The sequence below is a fragment of the Schistocerca piceifrons genome, chromosome 1 (assembly GCF_021461385.2).
Source record: "Schistocerca piceifrons isolate TAMUIC-IGC-003096 chromosome 1, iqSchPice1.1, whole genome shotgun sequence".
NCBI lineage: Eukaryota > Metazoa > Arthropoda > Insecta > Orthoptera > Acrididae > Schistocerca > Schistocerca piceifrons.
In genome coordinates, this window is record NC_060138.1 from 669,145,004 (window position 1) to 669,170,489 (window position 25,486).

Consider the following 25,486-nt stretch of genomic DNA (forward strand, 5'->3'; position numbering starts at 1 on the left):
CCAACCAGCTCAGGTGCAAACAACAAGTGTGTCTGTGAAACAAAATCTCTCATTGTATATGTGGTGTCACCACCAGACACCACACTTGCTCGGTGGTAGCCTTTAAATCGGCCGCGGTCCGTTAGTATACGTCGGACCCGCATGTAGCCACTATCAGTGATTGCAGACCGAGCGCCACCACACGGCAGGTCTAGAGAGTCTTCCTAGCACTCGCCCCAGTTGTACAGCCGACTTTGCTAGCGATGGCTCACTGACAAAATACGCTCTCATTTGCCGAGACGATAGTTAGCATAGCCTTCAGCTACGTCATTTGCTACGACCTAGCAAGGCGCCATTATCAGTTACTATTGATATTGTGAATAATGTAAAGACAAGAGCTACATTCAACATTAATGGATTAAAGTTAAGTATTCTACCAGTTACCTCCTTTTTTACTAGTCTCATTTCCATGTCCTGTTCCAGACCTCACGCCAGCCTGCATGAGCTTAAACACGTGCCTTTTGGCTTCCTCATAGTGGGTTGGCTGTCTTGCCAATCCACAACAGTATACAAACTAGATATGGGCATTAACAAGTTGCTGAATGTAAACTCTACAGAAAGTGAAAATACAGATTGACAGGAAGTAAACAACAAGTGGAGAGGCAGAAGAAATTTGAGAAAAATTGGAAATGAAGGGATTAAATAATAGCTTCGAAATCTGTGTTCATTTTGATTTAAAAGATAAAATAATGGACAAAAATATATGGACCAAGGACATTATGATAGACATTTTTTATTCCAGACACTGCCCAATGCTCCAGCGAGATAAACTCCCAAGACCAAGAACATTCCAATAAAAAATGATATGTCATCACTGAAAAAAATGCAAGCTTATTTACAGCTAGTGAAAACATGTAGTGCCTTCGGACAAAACTCAATACATTGTGATTGTTTGCTGAGGAAGTGAGACCAGATGCATTATGTATACTTGAATATTGGCTAGCCCATACAGAAATAGAATACTATGGGCATATTGAATATCTGGATGTGGTGAATGTATGGTGTAGAGAAACTTCTATACATTGGCAGTGTGTCTGTGTATGCAAATGGAAAGCTCAGTGCCAAGAAAATTGATGTAAGAAACTTCACTGTGGACTCTGATCTAGAATTCGCTGCTTTGGGGCTGCCAGATGCTTAATTATTGGTTCTGTGTACTGTTCCCCAAATGGCAAATTTGAACACTTCATCAACAAACTGGAAAGCTATCTGTGCAATCTAGTGAGCCTAGGAGCAAAAATTAGCTTATGTAGAAACTTCAAACCTTTTTCATGGAAGGCCCTGACAAAGAGAGAGCTTGTATGAACTTAGTAAGCATCTGTGGACTATTTGTGGCAAGTTATCTACCAAAAAGAGGAGATATCTGTCTTGATACAGTTGTTACAAACCTGGATAGTTGGTACTACAAAGTAAGTGTCATTGATCCTGTTCTTGCAGATCATAGTGCAGTAATAATGAAGCTTTGGACAAACTCAGTACAACAGATTCCCAGCTGGAATTCAAATTATGTCTTCAGAAGTAGGGTTATTACAAAGAAAAACTTAGATGTTTTCAAAAGAGCAACGTCTTCTATAGACTGACATCAAATGTGTGAAAGAATTGGCACCAAATGCTACATTCAGTTCCACGTTCCAGGCTCTTAAAGCCAGATTTGATGAAATTTTTCCACTAAAACCCAAGAGATATCTAATTGTCAAGTCAAAATTCACACAGAAAACTGTGAAAGTAAAGAGCTGGTGTACCTCTACATTAGGTAAAACAAAATGCACTGTGCAACTACTAAATGATAAAGTCAAAGCCACTGAAGATACTGGCACCAAGGACAGACTACATTGCAATTATCCACAGGTCAGGAGGCTGTGCAGAAAAGATGCAGAGAAAGCAAAGAATGAAAGCAATGCCAGATTTATTTAAGAAGCTCACAATCTTTGCAAAGCAGCATGGGATCTGATTAATAAACATAGGCAAAGACCACCTCTTGCTCAAATTCTTGCAGTCCAGATGAATTTAATATATTTTTTATAAACACAGTAGAAAGCACGGTAGGTGAAATTTCTCACTTCCGAATAGACTGAGCAGTTGCTGAAAAATTTGGAAATAACTGGAGCATTGTGATGCGGAAGAGAGTGTATCCAAAAGACATAACAACAACAGCAAATACTAAAAATACTCAGGGAACACTTGACATTTATGGTATGTCCTGTAACATTTTAAAAACTATAATCTGGGAAATTGTACAACTACTGTCAATAGTAATAAATAAAAGCCTCCATTCTGGAGAATTTCCAGACTTCTTGAAAGTATCATGCACAGAATCAGTTTACAACAAAGGTAATCCACATGAAGTGTCAAGCTGTAGACCTGTATCTGTAATATCAGTGTTAACTGATGGGGTCCATAATGAAACATCAGCTATTAAGTTATTTTGAAGGAAATAACCACTTTTATCATAGACAGCATGGCTTTCGGAAGGCAAGTCACTACAAAGGCAGTGCTTGACTTAGATACAAATATAAGTCAGGATTTTGAAAACAAGGCATCTATAGCACTGGTACTCTGTAACTTTGGTGAGGTATTTGATTGCATCCCACATAAGGCCCTGTTGAGCATGCTAAATTTATACTGCTACACCAAATCTCAAATCCTACCTAAATAACAGATAGCAGATTGTGTCAGTGCAAGGAGCAGAATCAGGTGAAATAAAGTTAAAACATGGTGTGCCAGAGGGATCCATAATAGAGCCCCTGTTGCTCTTAATTTTTGTTAATGGTGTACGCTCCAGAGAGCATGCCAGTTGAAAAATTTAGGGCTAAAATTTCATGCATGTTAAAAGATGTACCTTTGTACAACATAGAAGAATAGGTCTCTGGTGTTAGAACAGTGTCTATCTGAGTTGCAATTCATTACCAATGAAAACAACAGCAAATCTGCTATTTTACTACATGATTGTCTTATTATTATAATGCATATAGTAATCTATTTCTTAAATATACGTTTTATAGTACCCACTTTAGTATCATACTTTAAACTGTAATTTGTTATTAATTTTAATGTTGTAATATTACTGTAAAATTGACAGTGTCTGTTAACCATGGCTGTTGAATGACAAAAAACTAGTAACTCAGATACAGGTAACTTACTGTCTCGCCTATTCAAGCATACCTCACAGCTTTACTATGTCAGTTTAGGAGGCAGGCGAGAGGTACTTCTGTGAATTTGAATGGTAGAGGACTGGGCTGCCAGAAGTACAGCTGTGAGGGTAGGTTGAATACTGCATGGACTGTATAAAAAAGGGCTTAACCCTCACCAACTTGCACTCGCTGTGATATCATCTAATATGCAATGAAAAACCTGAAATTTGTCAGTGGACAAGATAAAAACTTGCAATCATAAAGCGGATTTCACCTTACATGTACACCTGAAGGCCATTCTGTCCCCAAACAAAACCATTTATCCAAAATGGAAAAACAATGTATTTCTCTAATTCCTTGCCAGTTATACCTACTACTGAATTAGCAGGAAAACAGGAACCCATAAAAAAGATTATTGGTATTATCTGACAGTGGAGCACAACAAACTGCTACCATAAATGCCATACAAAGGTAAGTAGAGCAGCAAAGAGAACATATGCTTCATGAACATCTATGTCACCCATTAACTGTTCCACACAATTTGTTTTAGTTGCCGTTTACAAGAGGAGCTCTGTATGTTTTTAAAGAGGACCCTTGTTTTAAAGTAGACATTTTGGTTAGTCTAGGAGTCTTGTATGTTTTACACTGCAGGAAAAAGAAATGAAACACCCTCAATCTCTGTGTTCAGTGGTACCAGGATACAATACTGTCGTAGTGTGGGGTTGTAGTGTTAGAGTGATTTGTAATGGTCATCAGCCATCAGATGTTGCTCAGAAAGCCAGTCCCGTCACACTCTGTTTTGACTCTGCAGGCAGTAACTGTGCTTAGTTTAGAGGTGAATACTGTTTGCAACATTCATTCTAGGGTGCAACCATGCCTCACCGATGAGGACATATACATATTGAACAGCCTCAGCCATTTGAAGAGGGCCGCATTGTGGGCATGCGGGAAGCTGGATGGATGTATCAGTGGACTGCTGCATGTGGTGGTGGTGTGTTGCTTCTGTCAATAGCGGTCTGTGAAACATTCCCACACCTGTAGATCAGGTTCTGGGCATCTGTGAAGCACAGGCACATGTCAATATTGATAAGTTGTGTGACTAGTGGTTGCTGACCAAATATCATCCAGGGGCAAAATTTGGGCATTGTTACAACTGCTGTGTCATCAGGAACCATTGGGAACTGACTGCTTGCAGCAGGATTACGATCACTTGTGCCTCTGGCCAGGCTATCACTGACACCATAACGCCATTAAACATGGCTACTCTGGTGTTATAAAAGAGTTGACTGGAGAGTGGAATGACACACTGTTGTATTCAGTCATGAGGGTAGGTTCTGTTGCGAGTAATGGATGTGAGTGATCATTATGCAGGTGATGGACATACACATGTATGGTGTAGATCTGGTGAGCTGCTTATTCCAGAGTGCACTCACTCACCCGCGACATGCACGACCATCCAGGCTTCATGGTGGAGGGTGGTGGGGAGGTATCAGTTTCAACTCGAGGTCACATCTGGTGTTTCTGTAAGTTAGAGAAACCAGTGCATACTGTGTTGCACAGGCTGTTATTCCCCATCCTATGGTCATTTTTCGACTGGAAGGTGATGTGCGTTTTCAGCAAGACAATGTCCTTCCACATATGGCTGCTGCAGCGTAACATACACAAGTGCATTTAGAGGGTTGTAGTAATCTTACATTGGAAGTCTTGGTTGTTCTAGAAGAGGGGCCTGGTTTATGTTAGGAGAGGTGTCTTTTTTGCATTAGTATAGAAACATTGATCTGAAAAAACAGACTCGTTTGTTACAGACGAAGAAGAGGAGTCCAATTTGTTCTAGAGAAGGAGTAATTTTTGTTGTAGAAGAGGAGAAATGTTTATTTCAGAAGAGAAGGCTTGTACATTTTTAGAAGATGACTATTTTTTTTTAAATTTTTTGTTGTAAAAGAGGAATCTTCGATGCTTCATAAGAGAAATTTTCTTTGCTTTTGAAGAGTATGTTATTTGATTTGACGAGGTACCGTAGTCACTATATTATGTTGAAGAGCAGTGTTACACAATGCCTTAACAAGGTGCCAAATTAGGCATTTTTTGGAGAGAGACGAGGTGGGGCTAGACGCAGAGATGGGATTGCCCCCTTCAGTCCCTCCCACTCCTCTCCAAAAAAAGGTAAGAACATTGCCCAAGTGAGGCAGAGTTCTGGATTCACGCCAAGGTCTGACTCACGGTTTTAGTTTCGAGTTTTATTTTGTTAGAAATTGTGTCTGCCTTCATAGTTGAGTGGTTAGGGCGTCTGGCCTCTGACAGCCCTCCAAAGCACTGGGTATGTTGTATACGTGCCAAGGGAAACGATCGACTTACAAAGCAAAAATGGAAGCAAATAAACACTTTAAACACTTGCGGAACTTGACAGTGCATTAATAGAATGAATCTCATACACAAATGACAGGGGAATAAATGGGTGATCTGCCACCCCCCTCCACCCTACACACAGAGTCACAAATAATTTTCTTCAATGAATCCTATGGCAATGTTTTCAAAGTCACTGTCTGATAATAATATGATATTATTTCAGTTTTCTTGAGTTTAAGTCATGACAGAATACCCAAATGGAAAGAAAGCTTTGCTTGAAATCTTTGAGGCTGTTTTGAGAAATAGGGAAAGCAGTTCGATACAGCAGTTTAAATTACCCAGATTGCAACTGAAATGAACAACGAGAGAAAATCTGTGTGAATAGAAAAAAATATGATTATTTCTGACACCTACCTGAAGATTCGTCAGTCCAACTATATTGTCTGTGATATACTTCAACCATTGAGATAGGATGGCAGCATCATCGCAGTGTATAATACCAGTGCTGACGCCATTCAGTCCTCGTACTTCGAAGGAGTTAGGCCGTAGTTTGTCCGTACCAAATATGTAACGAGTAACGTACGCCATCATTAGAGGAACTGTAAAGGCAACAGTGGAAGACAATTAAGAGCAATACGTGCGCAAAGAATGCAGACAAAGAAATGCTCCAATTTAAGGTTTATTTTGGTCACTTCGATTGTTTACCGCTCTACAAGGTAAATTAAAAAAATTTTCAGTGACATATTGTGTTAGTTTTAGAATGTAATGATTGTATATCTCAGATATGAATTTGTTTAAGCATCATCTTCTGGTCCAAAGGGCTGGTACTAGCTCACTATTGTATACACAATAGTCTCCTTATCAACGACCATTGTTTGCAAACCACTGTGAGGTGCATGGCTTAGGCTACTTTACACTCACCACATCTTAGGGTATGAAGAAGCTGTTTCATTCGAGCATGGAACGCGGCAGGGAAAATTGCTCTAAAGGCTTCTGTGCACTGTGGTATATTGTATCTTTTCTCCGCGATCCCAACGTGAGCTATAAATAGGGAGATACAGTATTTACCTCCAGTCCTCACTTAATACTGATTCTTGAAGCTTTATAAGTAGGCTTCCGTGGAATAGTTGACGGATATTTTCGGATCTCTACCAGTGCAAGTTTTGCAGCGTTTCCGTAGAGCTTATGTCATTTGTTGCTTTCAGCATATTTTTCCTCCTCCTTTTTTACGTATTCAAGCGCACTGAACCGCTGTCAAACTAAAACTACCATAAAGTTTTTGTACCGCACACAGGACGCTCTTTAACCCCTCGCTGTCGGCGGGACATTCGACTTTTTCTTCCAACCTTAAGTCTGTTTGATTAAGATTGTGTTTTTGGAGTTTTTACTTTAAACACCCTATACAGACCTGCTTCAAAAAATCCCCAGAAGTTCCTTCAGAAATGGCTACCATGCCGAACAACAACTAACACGAATCAGTCACATTCCAGAATGTAAGAGAACTCGACGCATTTCAATACAAAAGCTAGTACGGGCCCAACCACCACCTGGTGAAATTTCGTATCTGTCTGTGTGTGTGTGTGTGTGTGTGTGTGTGTGTGTGTGTCCAAGGGCAAGGAGGTGCGAAGCATTTTTAATATTTTGGGAGACGAATGGGGACTTGTAAGAGATATAAAACACCTCCAGTTCCCACCCTGTTAAAAACCTGCATAATATCGACTTTTAAATCATTTCCTTGAAAGATGAACACTTGACTACACAATACTTTTTCCTTTCTTTGAGAGTTAGGGCCCCCCCGACCACCACCACCGTGTACGGGCGTCCTTGTTTGTTTCCATGTTACATTGTACTCAAGACAACATTTGAAATTTCCACGTATAAATCCGTCGATGAGTATTCTTCTAAATTGATAATTGCCCTAGACATTATCGTAATTTAGTTCCCAAAATTAATACTTTCAGGTCAACATTTTAACAATTCTTATTGCGTTTACACACCCCGTCCTAGCTATCCTGGATAACTCAAAGGCCAAACATAACAATAATATACACTGTTTCCACGAAGGAAAAGTCATTAAAAAAGGGATAATTCAAGAAAATACATAGGCAGTACGTTGTTATTAAACAAAAAGACAATCACAAGCTAATGAGCAGCAGTGCAATCCACTTTGTCCTTGCATTTCTGAGAGTAGAATGGCAGCTTGAGCTGTGTAATAGGGAGAAAACAGCAAGGATAACGAGATAGTCAAATGACGTCATTGTGGATGGACTGCAAAGTAATTTCATTAAAAAATTAGACACTGATGAAAGTCGATTTTTGTACTACGACAAGATTTCTGATCGCGTGTTTTTCATTCATAAAGTTTAACTACGAGTAGCCGAAGGCTATAATGTCCGCCGATATTTGCTGTTATGTTCAAATAACACGCCCTGTCATCTTGACTACGACCAGCCGTTACTACATGCCATGGAAGGTTCCGGCACTGAATGTTGAAGGTGTCATAAAGATAGAGTATGCAGTTCACCATGAACCATGGACCTTGTCGAGGTATGTTGTCTTGCGCGCTTAGTGATACAGATAGCCGTGCTGTAGGTTCAATAAAAACAGAAAAGTATCTGTGAAGAGGCCAGATTAACCTATGACTCCTGAAGATGGGCAACAGCCTATTCGGCTACTAAGAACGGCTGAAAGCGATGGCAAACTGCAGCCTTTATTTTCCCCAAGGACATGCGTCACTACCATATTGTCAAATTAATGATGATGGCGTCCTATTGGATAAAATATTCCAGAGGTAAAGTAGTCCTCATTCGGAGAAACGAAATTGACTTTCTACGGGTGGGAGCATGGAATGTTGGATCCTTTAATCAGGCAGGTTAGAGAATTTGAAATGTGAAATGGATAAGTTGAAGTTAAGTATAATGGGAATGAATGAAGTGTGGTGACAGGAATAACAGGACATCTGGTATGGTGAATACAGAGTTATAAATACAAAATCAGTTAGAGGTACTGCAGAAATAAGTTTAATAATGAATAAGAAAATAGAAATGTGGGTGAGCTACTACGAACAGCACAGTTAGTGCAATATCTTCGCCAGTACTGACAAGTAGCCAACAGCTACCGTAATAATACAAGTTTGTATGGCGACTACCTCTGCAGACGTGCAGATGAAGAGAGAGAAAAAAATGTATGATGAGATGAAATAAATAATTCAGATAGTTAAAGGAGACAAAAAATTAGTTGTGATGCAGGACTGGAATTCGATAGTAGGAAAGGAAAGAACAGGAGAAATAGCAGGAGAATATACATAAGTAGAAACGAATGAAAAAGGAAGCCTCCATTTAGAATATTTCACAAAGTGTAATTTAATCATCGCTATCACTGAGGAAACAATGAGGAATAGATTGAATAACCGATGAAAGGCCAACATAGTAGGAGTCTGAGCATATACGTTGGAAGTTTGAATGTGATAGGGAAGCTAGAAAATCTTAAAAGAGAAGCGTAAAGCACCAGTTTAAATTTTGTGGGCATCAGTGAAGTGAATGAAAGCAGACAAGAATTTCTGGTCGGACCAATATGATTATACTAACAGCAAGAGAAATATGTACAACGGAAGTGGATTCGTTATGAATAGAAAGGTAGGGCAGAGAGTGAGTTTCTGCAAACAGTTCAGTGACACGTTTTTTCTCATCAAAATCGACAAGAAATCAACGCCAACAAGAATAATTCACGCACATACGCCAACGCCAGTTGCAGAAGATGGAAAGATAGAGAAAGTAGGTTATATAAGGATGTTGAACAGATAATTCAATACGTAAAAGGAAACAATATTCCAATAAAAATGGCTCTAAGCACTATGGAACTTAACATCTGAGGTCATCAGTCCCCTAGACTTACAACTTCTTAAACCTAACTAACCTAAGGACATTACACACATCCATGTCCGAGGCAGGATTCCAACCTGCGATCGTAGCAGCAGCGCGGTTCCGGACTGAAGCGCCTAGAACCGCTCGGCCACAGCGGCCGCCAATAATTCAATAATTGTGTGACTGGAACGAAGTAGCAGGGAAAGGAATAGGAGACAGACTTACGGGGGAATTTGTGCTTGACAATAAGAATGAGAGAGGAGAAAGACTAATTGAGTTCTGCAATAAATTTCAGATTGTAATAGCGAATACACTTTTCAAAAGTCACAAGATGAGGAGATATACTTGGAAAAGATCTGGATCCTGGCGGAGATTCTAGATCGATTACATTATGGTCGAACATAGATTCCTAAGTCAAGTAGTTGATTGTAAGGTTTTCCCAAAAACATATACAGATTTAGATTTAGTAATGACGAAGAGTACCCTGAAGTTTGAGAGACTGTTCAGGAACAGTCAATGTGCAAACAAGAGGGATACTCAATTACCGAGAAATGATGGCATACGATAATGACCACCACTGTAGGAAGTGCAATTGAAGAGCAATGCACATTTCTATAAAGGAAAGTCTTAGAAGTTGGACAGTCAAACATAGGTACAAGGAAGGTAACTGCGAAAAAATCTTTGCTAACAGAATAAATACTTCAATTGATCGATGAAAGAAGGGCGTACAAAAATGTTCAGGGAAAATCAGAAATACAGTAACATAAGCCACTTACGAATGAAATAAATAGGAAGTATAGGGAAGCAAAAGCGAAATATTTGCAAGAAAAATGTGTAGAAATCGAAAAGGAAATGGTTGTCGGAACGACTGATTCAGCATGTAGAAAAGTCATAATAACCTTCAATGAAATTAAAAACAAGGGCGCCAACATTAAGAGTGCAATGGGAATACCACTCTTAAGCACGGAAGAGAGAGCGGATAGGATGGAAGAGAATACTAGAGACCTCTACTAGGGGGATGACGTGAGTGAGGAAGAAATGGGAGTCGATATGGAAGACATAGAGATTCAGTATTAGAGTCAGAGTGTAGTAGTGCTCTGGAAGGTTTGAGATCGAACTAGGCAGAAAGGATAGATAACATTCTTTCGGAAATTCAGAAATCATTGGGGGAAGAGACAGCCAAGCGAATATTCAGACTGGTGTATAGAATCTCTCAGTTTGGCCATATGCTATGAGACTTTCGGAAAAGTATGATTCATACACTCCACAAAATCTCAACAACTATCACACAATCAGTATAATGGCTCATATGTCCAATTTGCTGACTAGAATAATGACGAGAATGGAAAAGAAAATTGTGGGTCCGTTAGATGACGATCAGTTTGGCTTTCGGAAAGATAAAGGAACTGAGAGGTAGTTTTGACAGTGTGGGTGGAAACAGAAGCAAGACGTAAGAAAAATCAAAACGTGTTCATACGATTTGTCGACCTAGAAAAATTGTTTGACAGTGTAAAACACCGCAAGATATTCGAAATTATAAAAAAATAGAAGTAAACTATAGGGAAAAATGGTTAGTACACAATATATATAAGAACAAAGAAGGAACAACAAAAATGAAAGACCTAGAACAAAGTGTAAAAGAGGGGTGTAATCTTTCGTCCCTACTGTTCAAACTCTACATCGAAGAAGCACAAAGGAAATAAATGGAAGGTTTAAGAATGGGATTAAAAGTTAAAATGGAAGGATGTAAATGATAAGATTGGCTGATGACATTGCTATTTTCAATGAAAGTGAGAAAGTATTACAGGACATGTTGTATGGAATGAACATCCTAAGGATTACAGAAAACAGACAAAGTAGACCAAAGAAAAACGAAAGTAAGGAGGAGCAGCAGAAATGAAATTAGTGATAAACTTAGCGTTAAAATTGAGGACCACGAAGTATACGAAATTAAGGACTTCTGGTGCCTTGGAAGCAAAATTACACATAAAGGACGAAGAAAAGACAACATAAAAAGTAAGTTAACACAGGAAATGAGGACATTCCTGGCGAAAAGAATTCTGTTAGTATCACACATCAGCTTTGATTTAAGGAAGAAATTCCATTTCTTTTTTACGGTAACACAGACTGGACTGTGGGACAATTGTATGAGGATAGCCCAAAATGTAATGCACTGCATTTATTTTCTTCAACAATTCTTTATTGAACCTGATGAGAATGTCACATACAAAGGAATGGTGTTTTATCTACACACCCTATTTTTCGATGTAATCTCCATCCTGTTCTACGGCCTTCCTCCAGCGCGAAACAATGGTGTGTATGTCCTGTCGGTACTAATCCTTGTCGTGGTGGCGGATCCAGTGTTTTACCTTGAGAGTCACCTCCTCATCGCCCTCAAAATGTCTTGCACGAATGGCATCCTTTAATGGCCCAAACGAGTGGAAGCTCGCTGCAACATGTCAGGTGTGTTAGCTGTGGATAGTCTCTCCGACCGCTGCAAATCCTCAGATCCGCCGAACCAGTTTCTGACGACCTTACCCTCCGTGCCCAGCGACTAACTGTACTTCTGTCGATAGCAGATGCTTTATAGAATTTGCACAGACGTTTGTGACTATTCCCCATGGTTTCTTTCTCTGTAGTGAAAAATTCAATGACGGCACGGTGCTTGTAACGTGCATCACCTACAGACGCCATTTTGAAACTGTCCTGCAGTTACGCTATCTGTCGTAAGTGACCGAAACTTGCCGCGCTCACTCAGGAGAGTTCAAATAATACATACGTAATGTGTCGCATTCGTAACATTGTTTTAGTCTGAGGAAAAAAAATGCGGTGCATTACTTTCTGGGCAACCCTAATAAAAAACGAGAAGCGAAGACATGTGGTGCTATAAACAACGAATAGCTAAGGACCTTGGGTGCCAGAGCCATAGAAGAGAGGAAATCTCGTCTGATTGCAAGCCCAGAAGTTTAAGATTCGTAATGCTGTGTGAGGTACGCAGATGCGCATTGGTCAGAACACAGTTGGCATTCCTCTTACAAATTGGAGCTTCTGTGTGTATCTCACTTATTTTCTGATACTGTAATTTGTCAGTTCGTTTCTTTTGCGAAATCGGATACTTTAGTTGATGATTTCTCTTTGTATTACAGTTTGTTGCCTTTTTCTTTTGATTTTGAATTTGACTTGTGTGTGAAAATACGCAAAATTGTTGTGGGAACTTGCCAAAAATTTGTCACACCGATTGTCGGAATGGTAGTGGTGACTGAGAAGACTGTACAAGCTTCTTTAGCCTTATGTATGTAGTTCTGAGCTATGTACTTACTAAGACTGATTTACAAATGTCACTTATAAATCACACTGCTTGTAATAAAATGATTAAAAAAAATATTGGTTTAAGAATCTTGTAAGAAGACTGTAATTGTGAAAGAGACCTGGAGACATTGGAAGATATAATGTCGACTGTGTAATGGTAAGACAGAGATTTCGAAACCAGATTTTAAACTGTAAGGCGTTTCCAGAGTGCAGATGTGGACGCTGATCATAATTTACCAATTACGAAATGTAGATTCAAAATGAATAAATTACAAAAAAGGAAGGAAATTAAGGAGATGAGACTTGGATAAATTGAAAGACCAGGTGGTTGTAGAGAGTCTGAGAGGGAGCAACGACTGACGGAAACAATCGAGAAAAATGAAGTATAAGAGGAATGGGGAATTTTGAGAGATGAAATAGTGAAGGGAGCAGAGGATCAAGTAGGTAAAAAGATGAGGTCTAGTAGAAAACTTGGATAACAAAGGAGATACTGAATGTAAATTACGGAAATTTGAAGGTAGCAGGGGTAAGATACAGGTAGCAAAAGGCTGTTTACAACCTGCACAGATATCACAAGGCACTTTAAGAGTTGATGGGTACGAAAAGGAGGCAGTGGTTGAGAAGGCAGTGAGACAGTGTTGTAGCCTACCCCAACGTTGTTCAGACTGTATATTGAGCAAGCAGTAAAGTAAACCAAACAAAACTTGGAGTAGGTATTAAAGTTCAGGGAGAAGAAATAAAGGTTTTGCCAATGATATTGTATTTCTGTCAGAGACAGCAAAGGACTTGCAAGAGCAACTGAAAGGAATGTAGACGCATTAAATCGAGTGTTGCTAAGGGAATTAAATTAGAAAATGAGACACTTAAAGTAGTAGTTGAGTTTTGCTATTTGGGCAGCGAAATAACTGATGATGGCCGAAGTAGAACGTATACAAAACACAGCACACAATGGCAGAAAAAGCGCCTCTGAAGAAGAGAAATTTGTTGACATCAAGTATATATTTAAATGCTAGGAAGTCTTTTTGGAAGGTATTTGTATCGAGCATAGCCACGTGTGGAAGTGAAACAACATGGACAATAAACAATTGAAAAATGAAGAATAGATGCTTTTGAAATGTGGTGCTACACAAGAATGCTGAAGATTAGACGGGTAGATAATGTAAGTTATTATAAGCCGCGCGGGATCAGCCGAGTGGTCTCGGGCGCTGCAGTCATGGACTGCGCGGCTGGTCCCAGCGGAGGTTCGAGTCCTCCCTCGGGCATGGGTGTGTGTTTTTGTCCTTAGGGTAATTTAGGTTAAGTATTGTGTAAGCTTAGGGACTGATGACCTTAGCAGTTAAGTCCCATAAGATTTCACACGCATTCCTTCCAAGTTATGAGAAGGTACTGAACAGAATTTGTGAGAAAAGAAATTTGTGACACAACTAGACTAGAAGAAAGGATTAGTTTGTGGGACATGTCTGAGATATCAAGGGATCACCAATTTAGTACTGGAGGGAAGTGTGGGGAGGAAAAATTTTAAAGGTAGGTCAAGAGATGAATACAATAAGCAGATTTAGAAGGATGTAGGTTGGAGTAGTGCGAAGAGCTGCATCAAACCATTCTTTGGACTGAAGACCACAACAACAAGAGAAATTCTAAAGATGCAACATGAAAGGGAATACAAGTGAAAGGTAACATAGATGTATACAAATGAGGTCACAGTAAGTCAAAAGGCTAACAGGAATGAGTAGTGGACTAACGCAGGGCTGTAGAAGCATGCTTAATGAGGGGCAAGAGAGATGCAGGTATGGGAAGATTAAAGAGAGCTTTGGAGGAAAGAGAAGCGGCTGCGTGAATATCAAGAGCACAGATGGCAGGCAATAAAAGAAAGGAGGAGAGGGAAATATGAAAGTCAGAAGGAATATGTAGAAGAGCTATACAAGTGAAATAAACTTGAAGGCAATGGTATACAAAGGGAAGATGAAGTAGCTACAGATGAGATGAGAGACATGATACTTCAAGAAGAATCTGACAGTACTGAAAGACTTAAGTCAAAAGAAAGCTCGATACCCCAAGAATGAGATCCTTGGGGGAACCAGACATAACAAAACTCTTCCTTCTAACGTGCAAGGTATAGGAGACGGGCGAAATTCCCCCAGACTTCAAAAATAATTTAATCCCCAGATTTCAAAAATAATTTAATAATTGCAGTATCAAAGAAGGAGGTGCAAATAGATGTGAATAATACCGAAACATCAGTTTAATAAGTCATGGTTACAAAATATTGGCATGAATTATTTGTGGAAGAAGCCGAGCTTGGTGAACATCAGCTTCAGTTATGGAGAAATGATGAAACACGCGACGCAATACTGATGCTACAACTTATCTTAGAAGATAGGCCAACTGACCTCTATAGAATATGTGAACTTAGAGAAAGCATTGACTGTGTGCACTGAAACACAGTCTTTAAAAGTTTGAAGATAGCAGGGGTAAAATACAGGGAATGGAAGGCTTTTTCTGACATGTACAGAAACGGGACTGCAGTTATGAGATTTGAAGGAAATGAAAGGGATACAGTGGTTGAGAACAGAGTGAGACACAGTTGTACCATCTCGCAAATATTATTCAATCTATAAACTGAGCAAATGATAAAGGATACCAAGGATAAATTTGGGAAAGGTATTAAGGTTTAGGGAGAAGAAACAAAAACTTTCAGGTTCGCCAATGACATTGTAATTCTTCCAGAGACGGCAAAACACTTGGAAGTGTGTACTATCTTGGAAAGAGATTAGAAGGTGCATATCAATAAAAGTGAAATAAGGGTAATGTAACGTAGCAGAGTTAAATTAGGTGACACTGAGGGAATTAGGCTAGAAAAATACACACTAAAAGTCGTATGTCAGTTTTTTTCTATTTGAGCAATAAAATAACTTATAATGGCGGAAGTATAAAGGATATAAAATGCAGACTTGTATTGGAAAGTGTTTCTGAAAAAGAGGAATTTCTCAAAGTATTATATAAATTTAAATAAGAGTAAGTCGTAATCTTTTCTGAAGGTACTTGTCTGGGATGTAGCCTTGTACAGAAGTGACAAGTACAGAAGCCGACAAGTAGCTCAGTCGAGAAGACAATGGAAGATTTTAAAATGTGGCGCTATAGAAGAATGCAGAGGATTAGACGGCTAGATTGAATAAGTAATGAAGAGGTGCTGAGTCAGATTGGAGGAAAAGAAATTTATGGCACAACATGACTACAAGAAGGGATTGGCTGATAGGACATATCTTAAGGCATCAAGGAACCGTCAGTTTGGTAAAGGAGAGAAGTTTGGGAAAGTAAAAACTGCAGAGTGAGACCAAAGATTGAATACAGCAAGCAGTTTCAATTTGATGCAGGTTGCAGTAGTCATGCAGAAATGAAGAGGCTTGCATAGGATAGACTAGTGTGGAGAGGTGTACCAAGCCAGTCACTGGACTGAAGACCACAATAGTGGGTATGTGAGGCGATCAGGTACACATGTAGTGCTCATACCGACACAGGTGCGGTGGCGGTGGAGAGAAGATGAGAAGAATTTTTCTTATCTATATTATAAAGTATAACATTATCAAATCTTTAAATGATAAATTATCACCACTGTTGGGATGCTTAGCCAATCACAGTTTGGATTTCAAAATGCCCACTCTTCTTCGACAACTATTTATACATTTACAGAGCACATAATGGAATCTTTAAATGATAAATTATCACGGTGCCGATCTGTGACTTAAGCATTTGATTGCGTTGATCATAAAATTTTATTAGAGAAATTGAGTTTTTGTGAACTATGTAACTCGGCACAAGCCTGGTTTAGCTCTAATTTAAGAGACAGAATGCTGGAAGTTACTCTAGGCCGTTCGAGTAATAAAAAGATGGAACCCATATCATCTGCATGGGGACAGGTTGCAATGGAAATCCACAGCGTTCGGTCATTGGCCCACTACTTTTCTTGGTTTTTTGTTAATGATATAACATTTTATATGAATCAGGAACCAGACTTGGTGCTATTTGCAGAGAAATAGTGTGTCTTATTACCGGCAGTTTCCAAAAGTGTCGTGGCATTTCGTGTTTAAGCTCCCCGCGGAAGCAGGAAAGTGATGGTAATGTTGTTTGCGAGTAGCTTAATTCAGTAAGGCGAAATTGTTTTGCCCATCGGAATTAGTTTCAGTCTCACAAGCTCCTTGAATTGTGATGTATGAGATGTTCAGATTTGGATAAATGTTGTAAATTCTGTACAGAGGCTTAAAAAGAAGGCAAAGGGCTTCGGCAATGTAAGTTATTTTACCAGATTAGTTCGTTCTTCCTTTAATGATGAACCAACCCCGTTTCGAATGTTACAGTAGTCGTGCAAGGTTCAGTTAGGTGCACAGATGGGAGCGCAGCGTAATCACAAATGTATCTTAGGTAGGGTTAACAGACCGAATTTGTGCAGCTGGACTTCGAGGACGGTGTACCTGTTGCAGAAATGAGTGGTGAACTGATTCTTCATAATGGCTCTGAGCACTATGGGACTTAACTGCTGAGGTCATCAGTCACCTAGAACTTAGAACTAATTAAACCTAACTAACCTAAGGACATCACACACATCCATGCCCGAGGCAGGATTCGAACCTGCGGCCGTAGCGGTCATGCGGTTCCAGACTGAAGCGCCTAGAACCGCACAGCGACACAACCGGATTACCTCATATTGATACTGTTCTTGTTGTGGGCTTTAGTCCAAAGACTGGTCTGAGCAGCTCTCCATGCTACTCTATTATCTGCAAGCCTTTTCATTTCCGACTAAGTACTACAACCTACATCGTTCTGAATCTGCTTGCTATATTCAACTTTTGGTCTCCCTCTACAATTTGTATCGCCACGATTCCCTCTACTACTAAATTGGTAGACCATATTAATTAAACAACCGACAGGAGGTTAACCATGTTTCAACTTGTCATCTTTCCCCAGACTCTAAAATATCTGTGTGAAATCTTATGGGACTTAACTGCTAAAGCCATCAGTCCCTAAGCTTACACACTACTTAACCTAAATTATCCTAAGGACAAACACACACACCCATGCCCGAGGGAGGACGCCCCAGACTCCCCTACCTTGTCTGTACACACGAGTTATCTGAACCACATATGTAGTTGCCTAAGAAGCTTCGTAACAGTAAAGGGTACAGGAGTCTGCAGGGTTTATTGCCGCTGGTCGAAGTATCATCATCCGTTAACACGTTATCAGAAGCATATCTTAAGTACACGGGTGTCCAAAATTAAAGCAACAAACCGCTATCTCCCCGTCCTGTGTCTAATTCACGATATAATCATACAAACTGTCAATCAGATATCTGTACAATTATGTTCTGCACAGAAGATGACATTCCGGCCAACGGACAACCATGCCAACGATGACGTCGGGGCACCTATGAATTGATGTAGTGTTTGCCTGGTAGCCTCACATTCGCAATCGCTGCTTACACAGACACAGACGGTGCAGTATGGCACAGACTCTCTGTACGGGAGCACCATAGAAAGAAAGGACAGTCGCAAACCGATGTGGCCCTATGGCTTAATGTGAATCGTTCTGGCGGTGGTTTACAGAGACCGAAACTGTATCCCGAGGAACAGGGCACAGCCGACCATTTATGACTTGAGAAGAGAGGACTGTTAGTTGGCTGCAAGGGCACGACTGTACCGCCTCAGTACCGCACGGCAACTGGCATCTGACCTCGCAGCATCCATTGGACGTATTGTATCGAAGCAAACGGTGTGCAGAAGGCTTCGGCGGGGTGGTCTTTATTGTCAGAGACCTGCTGTGTGTCTGTCTCTGATGGGTCTTCACGGAAGGGAATGCCTAAATGGAGTCATCAATATGCAACCTGTACAGTCAAACGTGGGCTAATGTTGTTTACACAAATGAGTCCCGATTTGCTATGAAAGTGATTCTCCACAGATTCATATCTGGAGGGAACGTGGAACACGATTTCAGAACTCAAACATTGTGGAAAGAGACCGATATCGAGGAGGATGGTGTGGCTGGGATTATGTTTACCACTTGAACCCCAATTCATGAAATTGTACGGGTTAATCGGCTAGGTTTAACTGCTGTCAGGTATTGAGACGAGTTCTTGGGACGTCATTTGCGGTACTTGTCAGATGCTGTGGGCCGAGACTGCTCGACCTCATAGAGCACGGGTGGTTGATGTTTTCTTGGACACGGAAGATATTGCACGCATGGCGTGGCCTCCTCACTCTCCTGATTTGAATCCCATATAGCATGTCTAGGATGCACTAGGGAGGCCGCTTGCATCACGTCAGCATCCACGAACCACTCTCCAAGACTGCGAGCAGCTCTGCAGGAAGAATGGGCGTTATTACCTCAAGATGATACTGATGACATCATTCACAGCAAACATTAACATCTACATCTACATTCATACTCCGCAAGCCACCTGACGGTGTGTGGCGGAGGGTACGTTCAGTACCTCTATCGCTTCTGCCTTGTATTCCAGTCTCGTATTGTTCGTGGAAAGAAAGATTGTCGGTATGCCTCTGTGTGGGCTCTAATCTCTCTGACTTTATCCTCATGGTCTCTTCGCGAGATATACGTAGGAGGGAGCAATATACTGCTTGACTCCTCGGTGAAGGTATGTTCTCGAAACTTCAACAAAAGCCCGTACCGAGCTACTGAGCATCTCTCCTGCAGAGTCTTCCACTGGAGTTTATCTATCATCTCCGTAACGCTTTCGCGATTACTAAATGATCCTGTAGCGAAGCGCGCTGCTCTCCGTTGGATCTTCTCTATCTCTTCTATCAACCCTATCTGGTACGGATCCCACACTGGTGAGCAATATTCAAGCAGTGGGCGAGCAAGTGTACTGTAACCTACTTCCTTTGTTTTCGGATTGCATTTCCTTACGATTCTTCCAATGAATCTCAGTCTGGCATCTGCTTTACTGACCATTAATTTTGTATGGTCATTCCATTTTAAATCATTCCTAATGCCTACTCCCAGATATTTTATGGAATTAACTGCTTCCAGTTGCTGGCCTGCTATATTGAAGCTAAATGATAAGGGCTCTTTTTTTCTATGTATTCGCAGCACATTGCACTTCTCTACATCGAGACTCAATTGCCATTCCCAGGACCATGCGTCAATTCGTTGCAGATCCTCGGGCATTTCAGTACAATTTTCCATTGTTACAACCTCTCGATATACTACAGCATCATCCGCAAAAAGCCTCAGTGAACTTCCGATGTTATCCACAATGTCATTTTTATATAATGTGAATAGCAACGGTCCTACGACACTCCCCCTGCTGCACACCTGAAATCAGTCTTACTTCGGAAGACTTATCTCCACTGAGAATGACATGCTGCGTTCTCTTATCTAGGAACTCTTCAATCCAATCACACAATTCGTCTGATAGTCCACATGCTCTTACTTTGTTCATTGAACGACTGTGGGTAACTGTATCGAACGCCTTGCGGAAGTCAAGAAACACGGCATCTATCTGGGAACCCGTGTCTATGGCCCTCTGAGTCTCGTGGAGGAATAGCGCGAGCTAGGTTTCAAACGATCGTCTTTTTCGAAACCCATGCTGATTTCTACAGAGTAGATTTCTAGTCTCCAGAAAAGTCATTATACTCGAACATAATACGTGTTCCAAAATTCTACAACTGATCGACGTTAGAGATATGGATCTATAGTTGTGCACATCTGTTCGACGTCCCTTCTTGAAAACGGGGATGACCTGTACCCTTTTCCAATCCTTTGGAACGCTACACTGTTCTAGAGACCTACGGTACACCGCTGCAAGAAGGGGGGCAAGTTCCTTCGCGTACTCTGTGTAAAGTCGAACTGGTATCCCATCAGGTCCAGTGGCCTTTCGTCTTTTGAGCGATTTTAACTGTTTTTCTATCCCTCTGTCATCTATTTCGATATCTACCATTTTGTCATCTGTGCGACAATCGTTTTCAGGTATGTACTGCTGCCAGAGGTGGTCATACACTATATTGAGCACATCAAACAGTTGTTGGAATGTGCGTGTAAATCCGTCAAGTTGAAAAAAAACTAAGAACATTTTTGTCTGCTTTTATCCCTGTTGCATCTGTTTGCGTTCTGTATTACTTAAATTGTTTGTACGTTACTACGACCTGTTTATAGTGTTTTGTGGCAAAATAAACGCAACCTTGCAAAATTTCCTTTTGCTGCTTTGATTTTTGACACCAGTGTATTTGCGCTATACTTTTGAGCTCGGTGCAAAACAGAAATGTGTGAAGAGACAGCGACAGTGGCTAAATGAGCAACAAGCCGAGGCTCACCCGTGATGACGTCGACCCAGCGGCGCTGCGAGCCGTTGGGCGAGTAGGAGTCCGAGGTGGGCCGGCTATGGCTGCCGGCGCTGGCGCTGCTGGGCGAGCGCGACCGCCAGCCGTCCTCGGCGCGCAGCTGGTTTGCGCTCTCGTTGTCCAGCGGCGACTCCTCGCGGTGCACTGCCAACACCGCCATCGCACCGCTACACTCTCCCAACCGCTCACACGCAAGCAGTGCGGCAGTTTTACATTTTATGTGCATTATTACTTATTTATTAACACTGCAGACCGACCCACCGCCTTGGTAGCTATGATAGGTCGTTTGCTACAAAGAACTACACTACTGGCCACTAAAATTGCTACACCACGAAGATGACGTGCTAAAGACGCGAAATTTAACAGACAGGAAGAGGATGCTGTGATATGCAAATGATTAGCTTTTCCGAGCATTCACATAAGGATGGCGCCGGTGGCGACACCTACAATGTACTGACATCAGGCCGGCCGCTGTGGTCTAGCGGTTCTAGGTGCTCAGTCCGGAACCGCGCGACTGCTGCGGTCGCAGGTTCGAATCCTGCCTCGGGCATGGATGTGTGTGATGTCCTTAGGTTAGTTAGGTTTAAGTAGTTCAGAGTTCTAGGGGACCACAGATACAAAGTCCCATAGTGCTCAGAGCCATTTGAACCATTTTGCTGACATCAGGTAAGTTTATAACCGATTTCTCACACACAAACAGCAGTTGACAGGCGTTGCCTGGTGAAACGTTGATGTGAAGCCTCGTGTAGGGAGGAGAAATGCGTACCATCACGTTTCCGACTTTGATAAAGTTCGGATTGTAGCCCATCACGACTGCGGTTTATCGTATCGCGACATTGCTGCTCGCGTTGGTCGAGATCCAAAGACTGTTAGCAGAATATGGAATCAGTGGGTTCAGGAGGGTAATACGGAACGCGTGCTGGATCCCAACGGCCTCGTATCACAAGCAGTCGAGATGACAGGCATCTTATCCGCATGGCTGTAACAGATCGTGCAGCCACGTCTCGATCCCAGAGTCAACGGATGGGGACGTTTGCAAGACAACAACCATCTGCAGGAACAGTTCGACGACGTTTGCAGCAGCATGGACTATCAGTTCGGAGACCATGGCTGCGGTTACCCTTGACGCTGCATCACAGACAGCAGCGCCTGTGATGGTGTACTCAACGATGAACCTCGGTGCACGAATGGGAAAACGGCATTTTTTCGGATGAATCCATGTTTTGTTGACAGCATCATGATGGTCGCATCCATGTTTGGCGACATCGCGGTGAACGCACATTGGAAGCGTGTATTCGTCTTCGCCATACTGGCGTATCACCAGGCGTGATGGTATGGGGTGCCAATGGTTACACGTCTCGGTCACCTCTCGTTCGTATTGACGGCACTTTGAACAGTGGACGTTACATTTCAGATGTGTTACGACCCATGGCTCTACCCTTCATTCGACCGTTGCGAAAACCCTACATTTCAGCAGGATAATGCACGACCGCATGTTGCAGGTCCTGTACGGGGCTTTCTGGATACAGAAAATGTTCGACTGCTGTCCTCGCCAGTACATTCTCCAGATCTCTCACCAATTGAAAACGTCTGGTCAATGGTGGCCGAGCAACTGGCTCGTCACAATACGCCAATCACTACTCTTGATGAACTGTGGTATCGTGTTGAAGCTGCATGGGTAGCCGTATCTGTATACGCCATCCAAGGTCTGTTTGACTCAATGCCCAGGCGTATCAGAGCCGTTATTACGGCCAGAGGTGTTTGTTCTGGGTACTGATTTCTCAGGATCTATGCACCCAATGTAATCACATGTCAGTTTTAGTATAGCATATTTGTCCAGTGAATACCCGTTTATCATCTGCATTTCTTCTTGTTTGGCAATTTTAATGACCAGTAGTGTAAAAACACATGTGGTATAAAAAATAAATCTTGAAAAAGGAAAACAAATTTTACTATGTTCTTAATTTGATGTGCAGCTGCTTGGCTTCTTGTACCCATGTGCAATTACATCACTTTAAACGATGGCTGAAAAAAATGCATTGTATTCTGATGACACAAACTTACTAATAAAGGTTCCAAATTGAATATTACCAGGTACCGTTCAGTTTCACAGCAAACACTACGTGACATACACAGTTATTCTAAAGCAACTTCGGGCTCTCAGAAAACAACTCTCCGAAAACTAATAGACATATAGAAAATACACAAACCTTTATCTATCCAGAACGAGATTTTCACTCTGCAGTGGAGTGTCCGCTGATATGAAACTTCCTGGCAGATTAAAACTGTGTGCCGCACGGAGACTCGAACTCGGGACCTTTGCCTTTCGCGGGGAAGTGCTCTACCTTCTGAGCTACCCAAGCACGACTGACGCCCCGTCCTTACAGCTTTACTTCTGCCAGTACCTCGTCTCCTACTTTCCAAACTTTACAGAAGCTTTCGCGAAAGGCAAAGGCCCCGAGTTCGAGTCTCGGTCTGGCAAACAGTTTTAATCTGCCAGGAAGTTTCATCTTTATCTATGTCTACATACGTTCTCCAAATGCCACCATACAGTGCGTTGCGAAGGGTATCCTGAACTACTACCTGTCGTTTCCTGTTCCCCTCGCAGACAGAGTGAGGGAGAAGCGATTGTCTATATGCGTCGGTATGGGCCCTAATGTCTCGTATCTCGCCTTCATAGACTTTAAGCGAAATATATGTTGGCGGCGGAAGGATCGTTCTGCAGTTAGCTTCAAATTCCGGTTCTCTAAGTTTTCTCAATACTGTCCCTGGTAAAGAATGTCGTCTTTCTTCCAGGGGTTCCTATTTGAGTTCCCGAAGCATCTCCGTAGCATTTGCATATTGTTCGAACCTACTCCATCTAGCAGCCCGCCTCTGAATTGCTTCAATGTCTTCCTTTAATGAGAACTGGTGCGGATCCCAAACACTCGAGCAGTACTCAAGAATAGATCGTTCTAGAGTCCCACATGCTGTCTCCTTTGCAGATGAACCACACTTTCCTAGAATTCTCCCAAAGTAACTGAAGTCGACCATCCTACCAGGATCCTCGTACGCTCGTTCTATTTCATGTCTTCTGCAACCTTACGCCCAGATATTAATTCTGTGTCCAAACATAACAGGTTTGTTTTTGCTAGTAATCCGCATTTACTTACACTTTTCTACATTTAGTGCCATTCGTCACACCAACTAGAAATTTTGTCTAAGTCATCTTGGATCCTCCAACAATCACTCAACTTCGATACCTTCCCATAGACCACAGCGTCATTAGCAAACCACTGCAGACTAGTGCTCAGCGTGGCCGTTAGATCATTTACATATATAGAGATAAGAGCGGTCCTATCACACTTTTCTGGGGCACTCCTGACGATATCATGTCTCTGATGAACACTCACCATCGAGGACAACATACTGGGTTCTATTACTTTAGAATATCAGTGAATATCTGGGGATAAAATATTTCTCCAGGTTTTTGACTCGCATTACAGGTGCTCAATATGGCCGCCCTTTGTGATTCAGGAAAATTCAATACGTGCATGGAATTGACTGAAGTCGCGGACGTAATTGCTCGGTACGGTGCGACGGTAGTTTCCTTTGGAAATTTGTTCATTTGGTCGACTGTGAGATATTTGAGATATTACTTGCATTCAGACTCTTTTTTTTTTGTATCTCATTAGGCATTACTGGGTGCTTCACGGCAATGAATACACTGCCGCTATTGGTGATTCTGTCACGAGCCATAAAATCAGTGTAAGATTTAGCTGCTAAATATAGGGTAATTCCAAAGTACCGCCAGGATTTCAGAAGACGATTGCGCCAAAACTACAAGACATACAAAGCAGACACATATCAGTGCATATAGCATATCTACCGAACGAAGTGGCGCAGTGACTAGCGCACTGGACTCACATTCGGGAGGACGAGGTTTAAGCCCGCGTCCGGCCAACCTGATTTAGATTTCCTGTGAGTTCTCTAAATCGTTTAAGGCAAATGCTGGGATGGTTTCTTTGAAAGGACACGGCTGACTTCTTTCCCCGTCCTTCCTTACTCCGATGGGGCTGATGACCTCGCCGTTTGATCCCTCCCCCCCCTTTCCCAAATCAACCAACAGCATATCTACAGGTTTTTAACTCACATTACACGCAAAGGCAGCAATCGCGTTCAGTTATTGAGTGCCCGGACGGGCACAGTGACAACAGCTCGCTTTGGAAATCTGTTCACTGTGTTGCCTGTCCGCAGGTGCGAACTAATTCTTTTCGACAGTACGGAGTGCATGATTTGTCTACACTACATATTCTGACTGGTCTATCGCTGAATGGTCTTCAAACTATGTCAAGGAGCGTACTTCTAATCAAAATTCGGCGAGATGCTCTACCCACTGATATGTGTCATTCTTCTGCATGTCTTATATGTTTCGCAAAGTCGTCTTCTGAAACCTTGGGTGTACGAGGGGACT

The 25,486-nt window shown here is 41.6% G+C and overlaps 1 protein-coding gene across 2 annotated transcripts in view; it reads right to left on the bottom strand.

Moving 5' to 3' along the window:
* LOC124790549 (gamma-1-syntrophin) overlaps positions 1–25,486 on the bottom strand; it is a 780,608-nt gene that overhangs the window by 88,845 nt on the left and 666,277 nt on the right. For both annotated transcript variants that reach the window (XM_047257794.1, XM_047257793.1), the window contains exons 5-6: positions 21,007–21,177; positions 5,928–6,112 (exon numbers count right to left, since the gene is read on the bottom strand). In XM_047257794.1, coding sequence (XP_047113750.1) covers positions 5,928–6,112; positions 21,007–21,177 — 356 coding nt within the window. The remainder of the gene's footprint in view (positions 1–5,927; positions 6,113–21,006; positions 21,178–25,486) is intronic.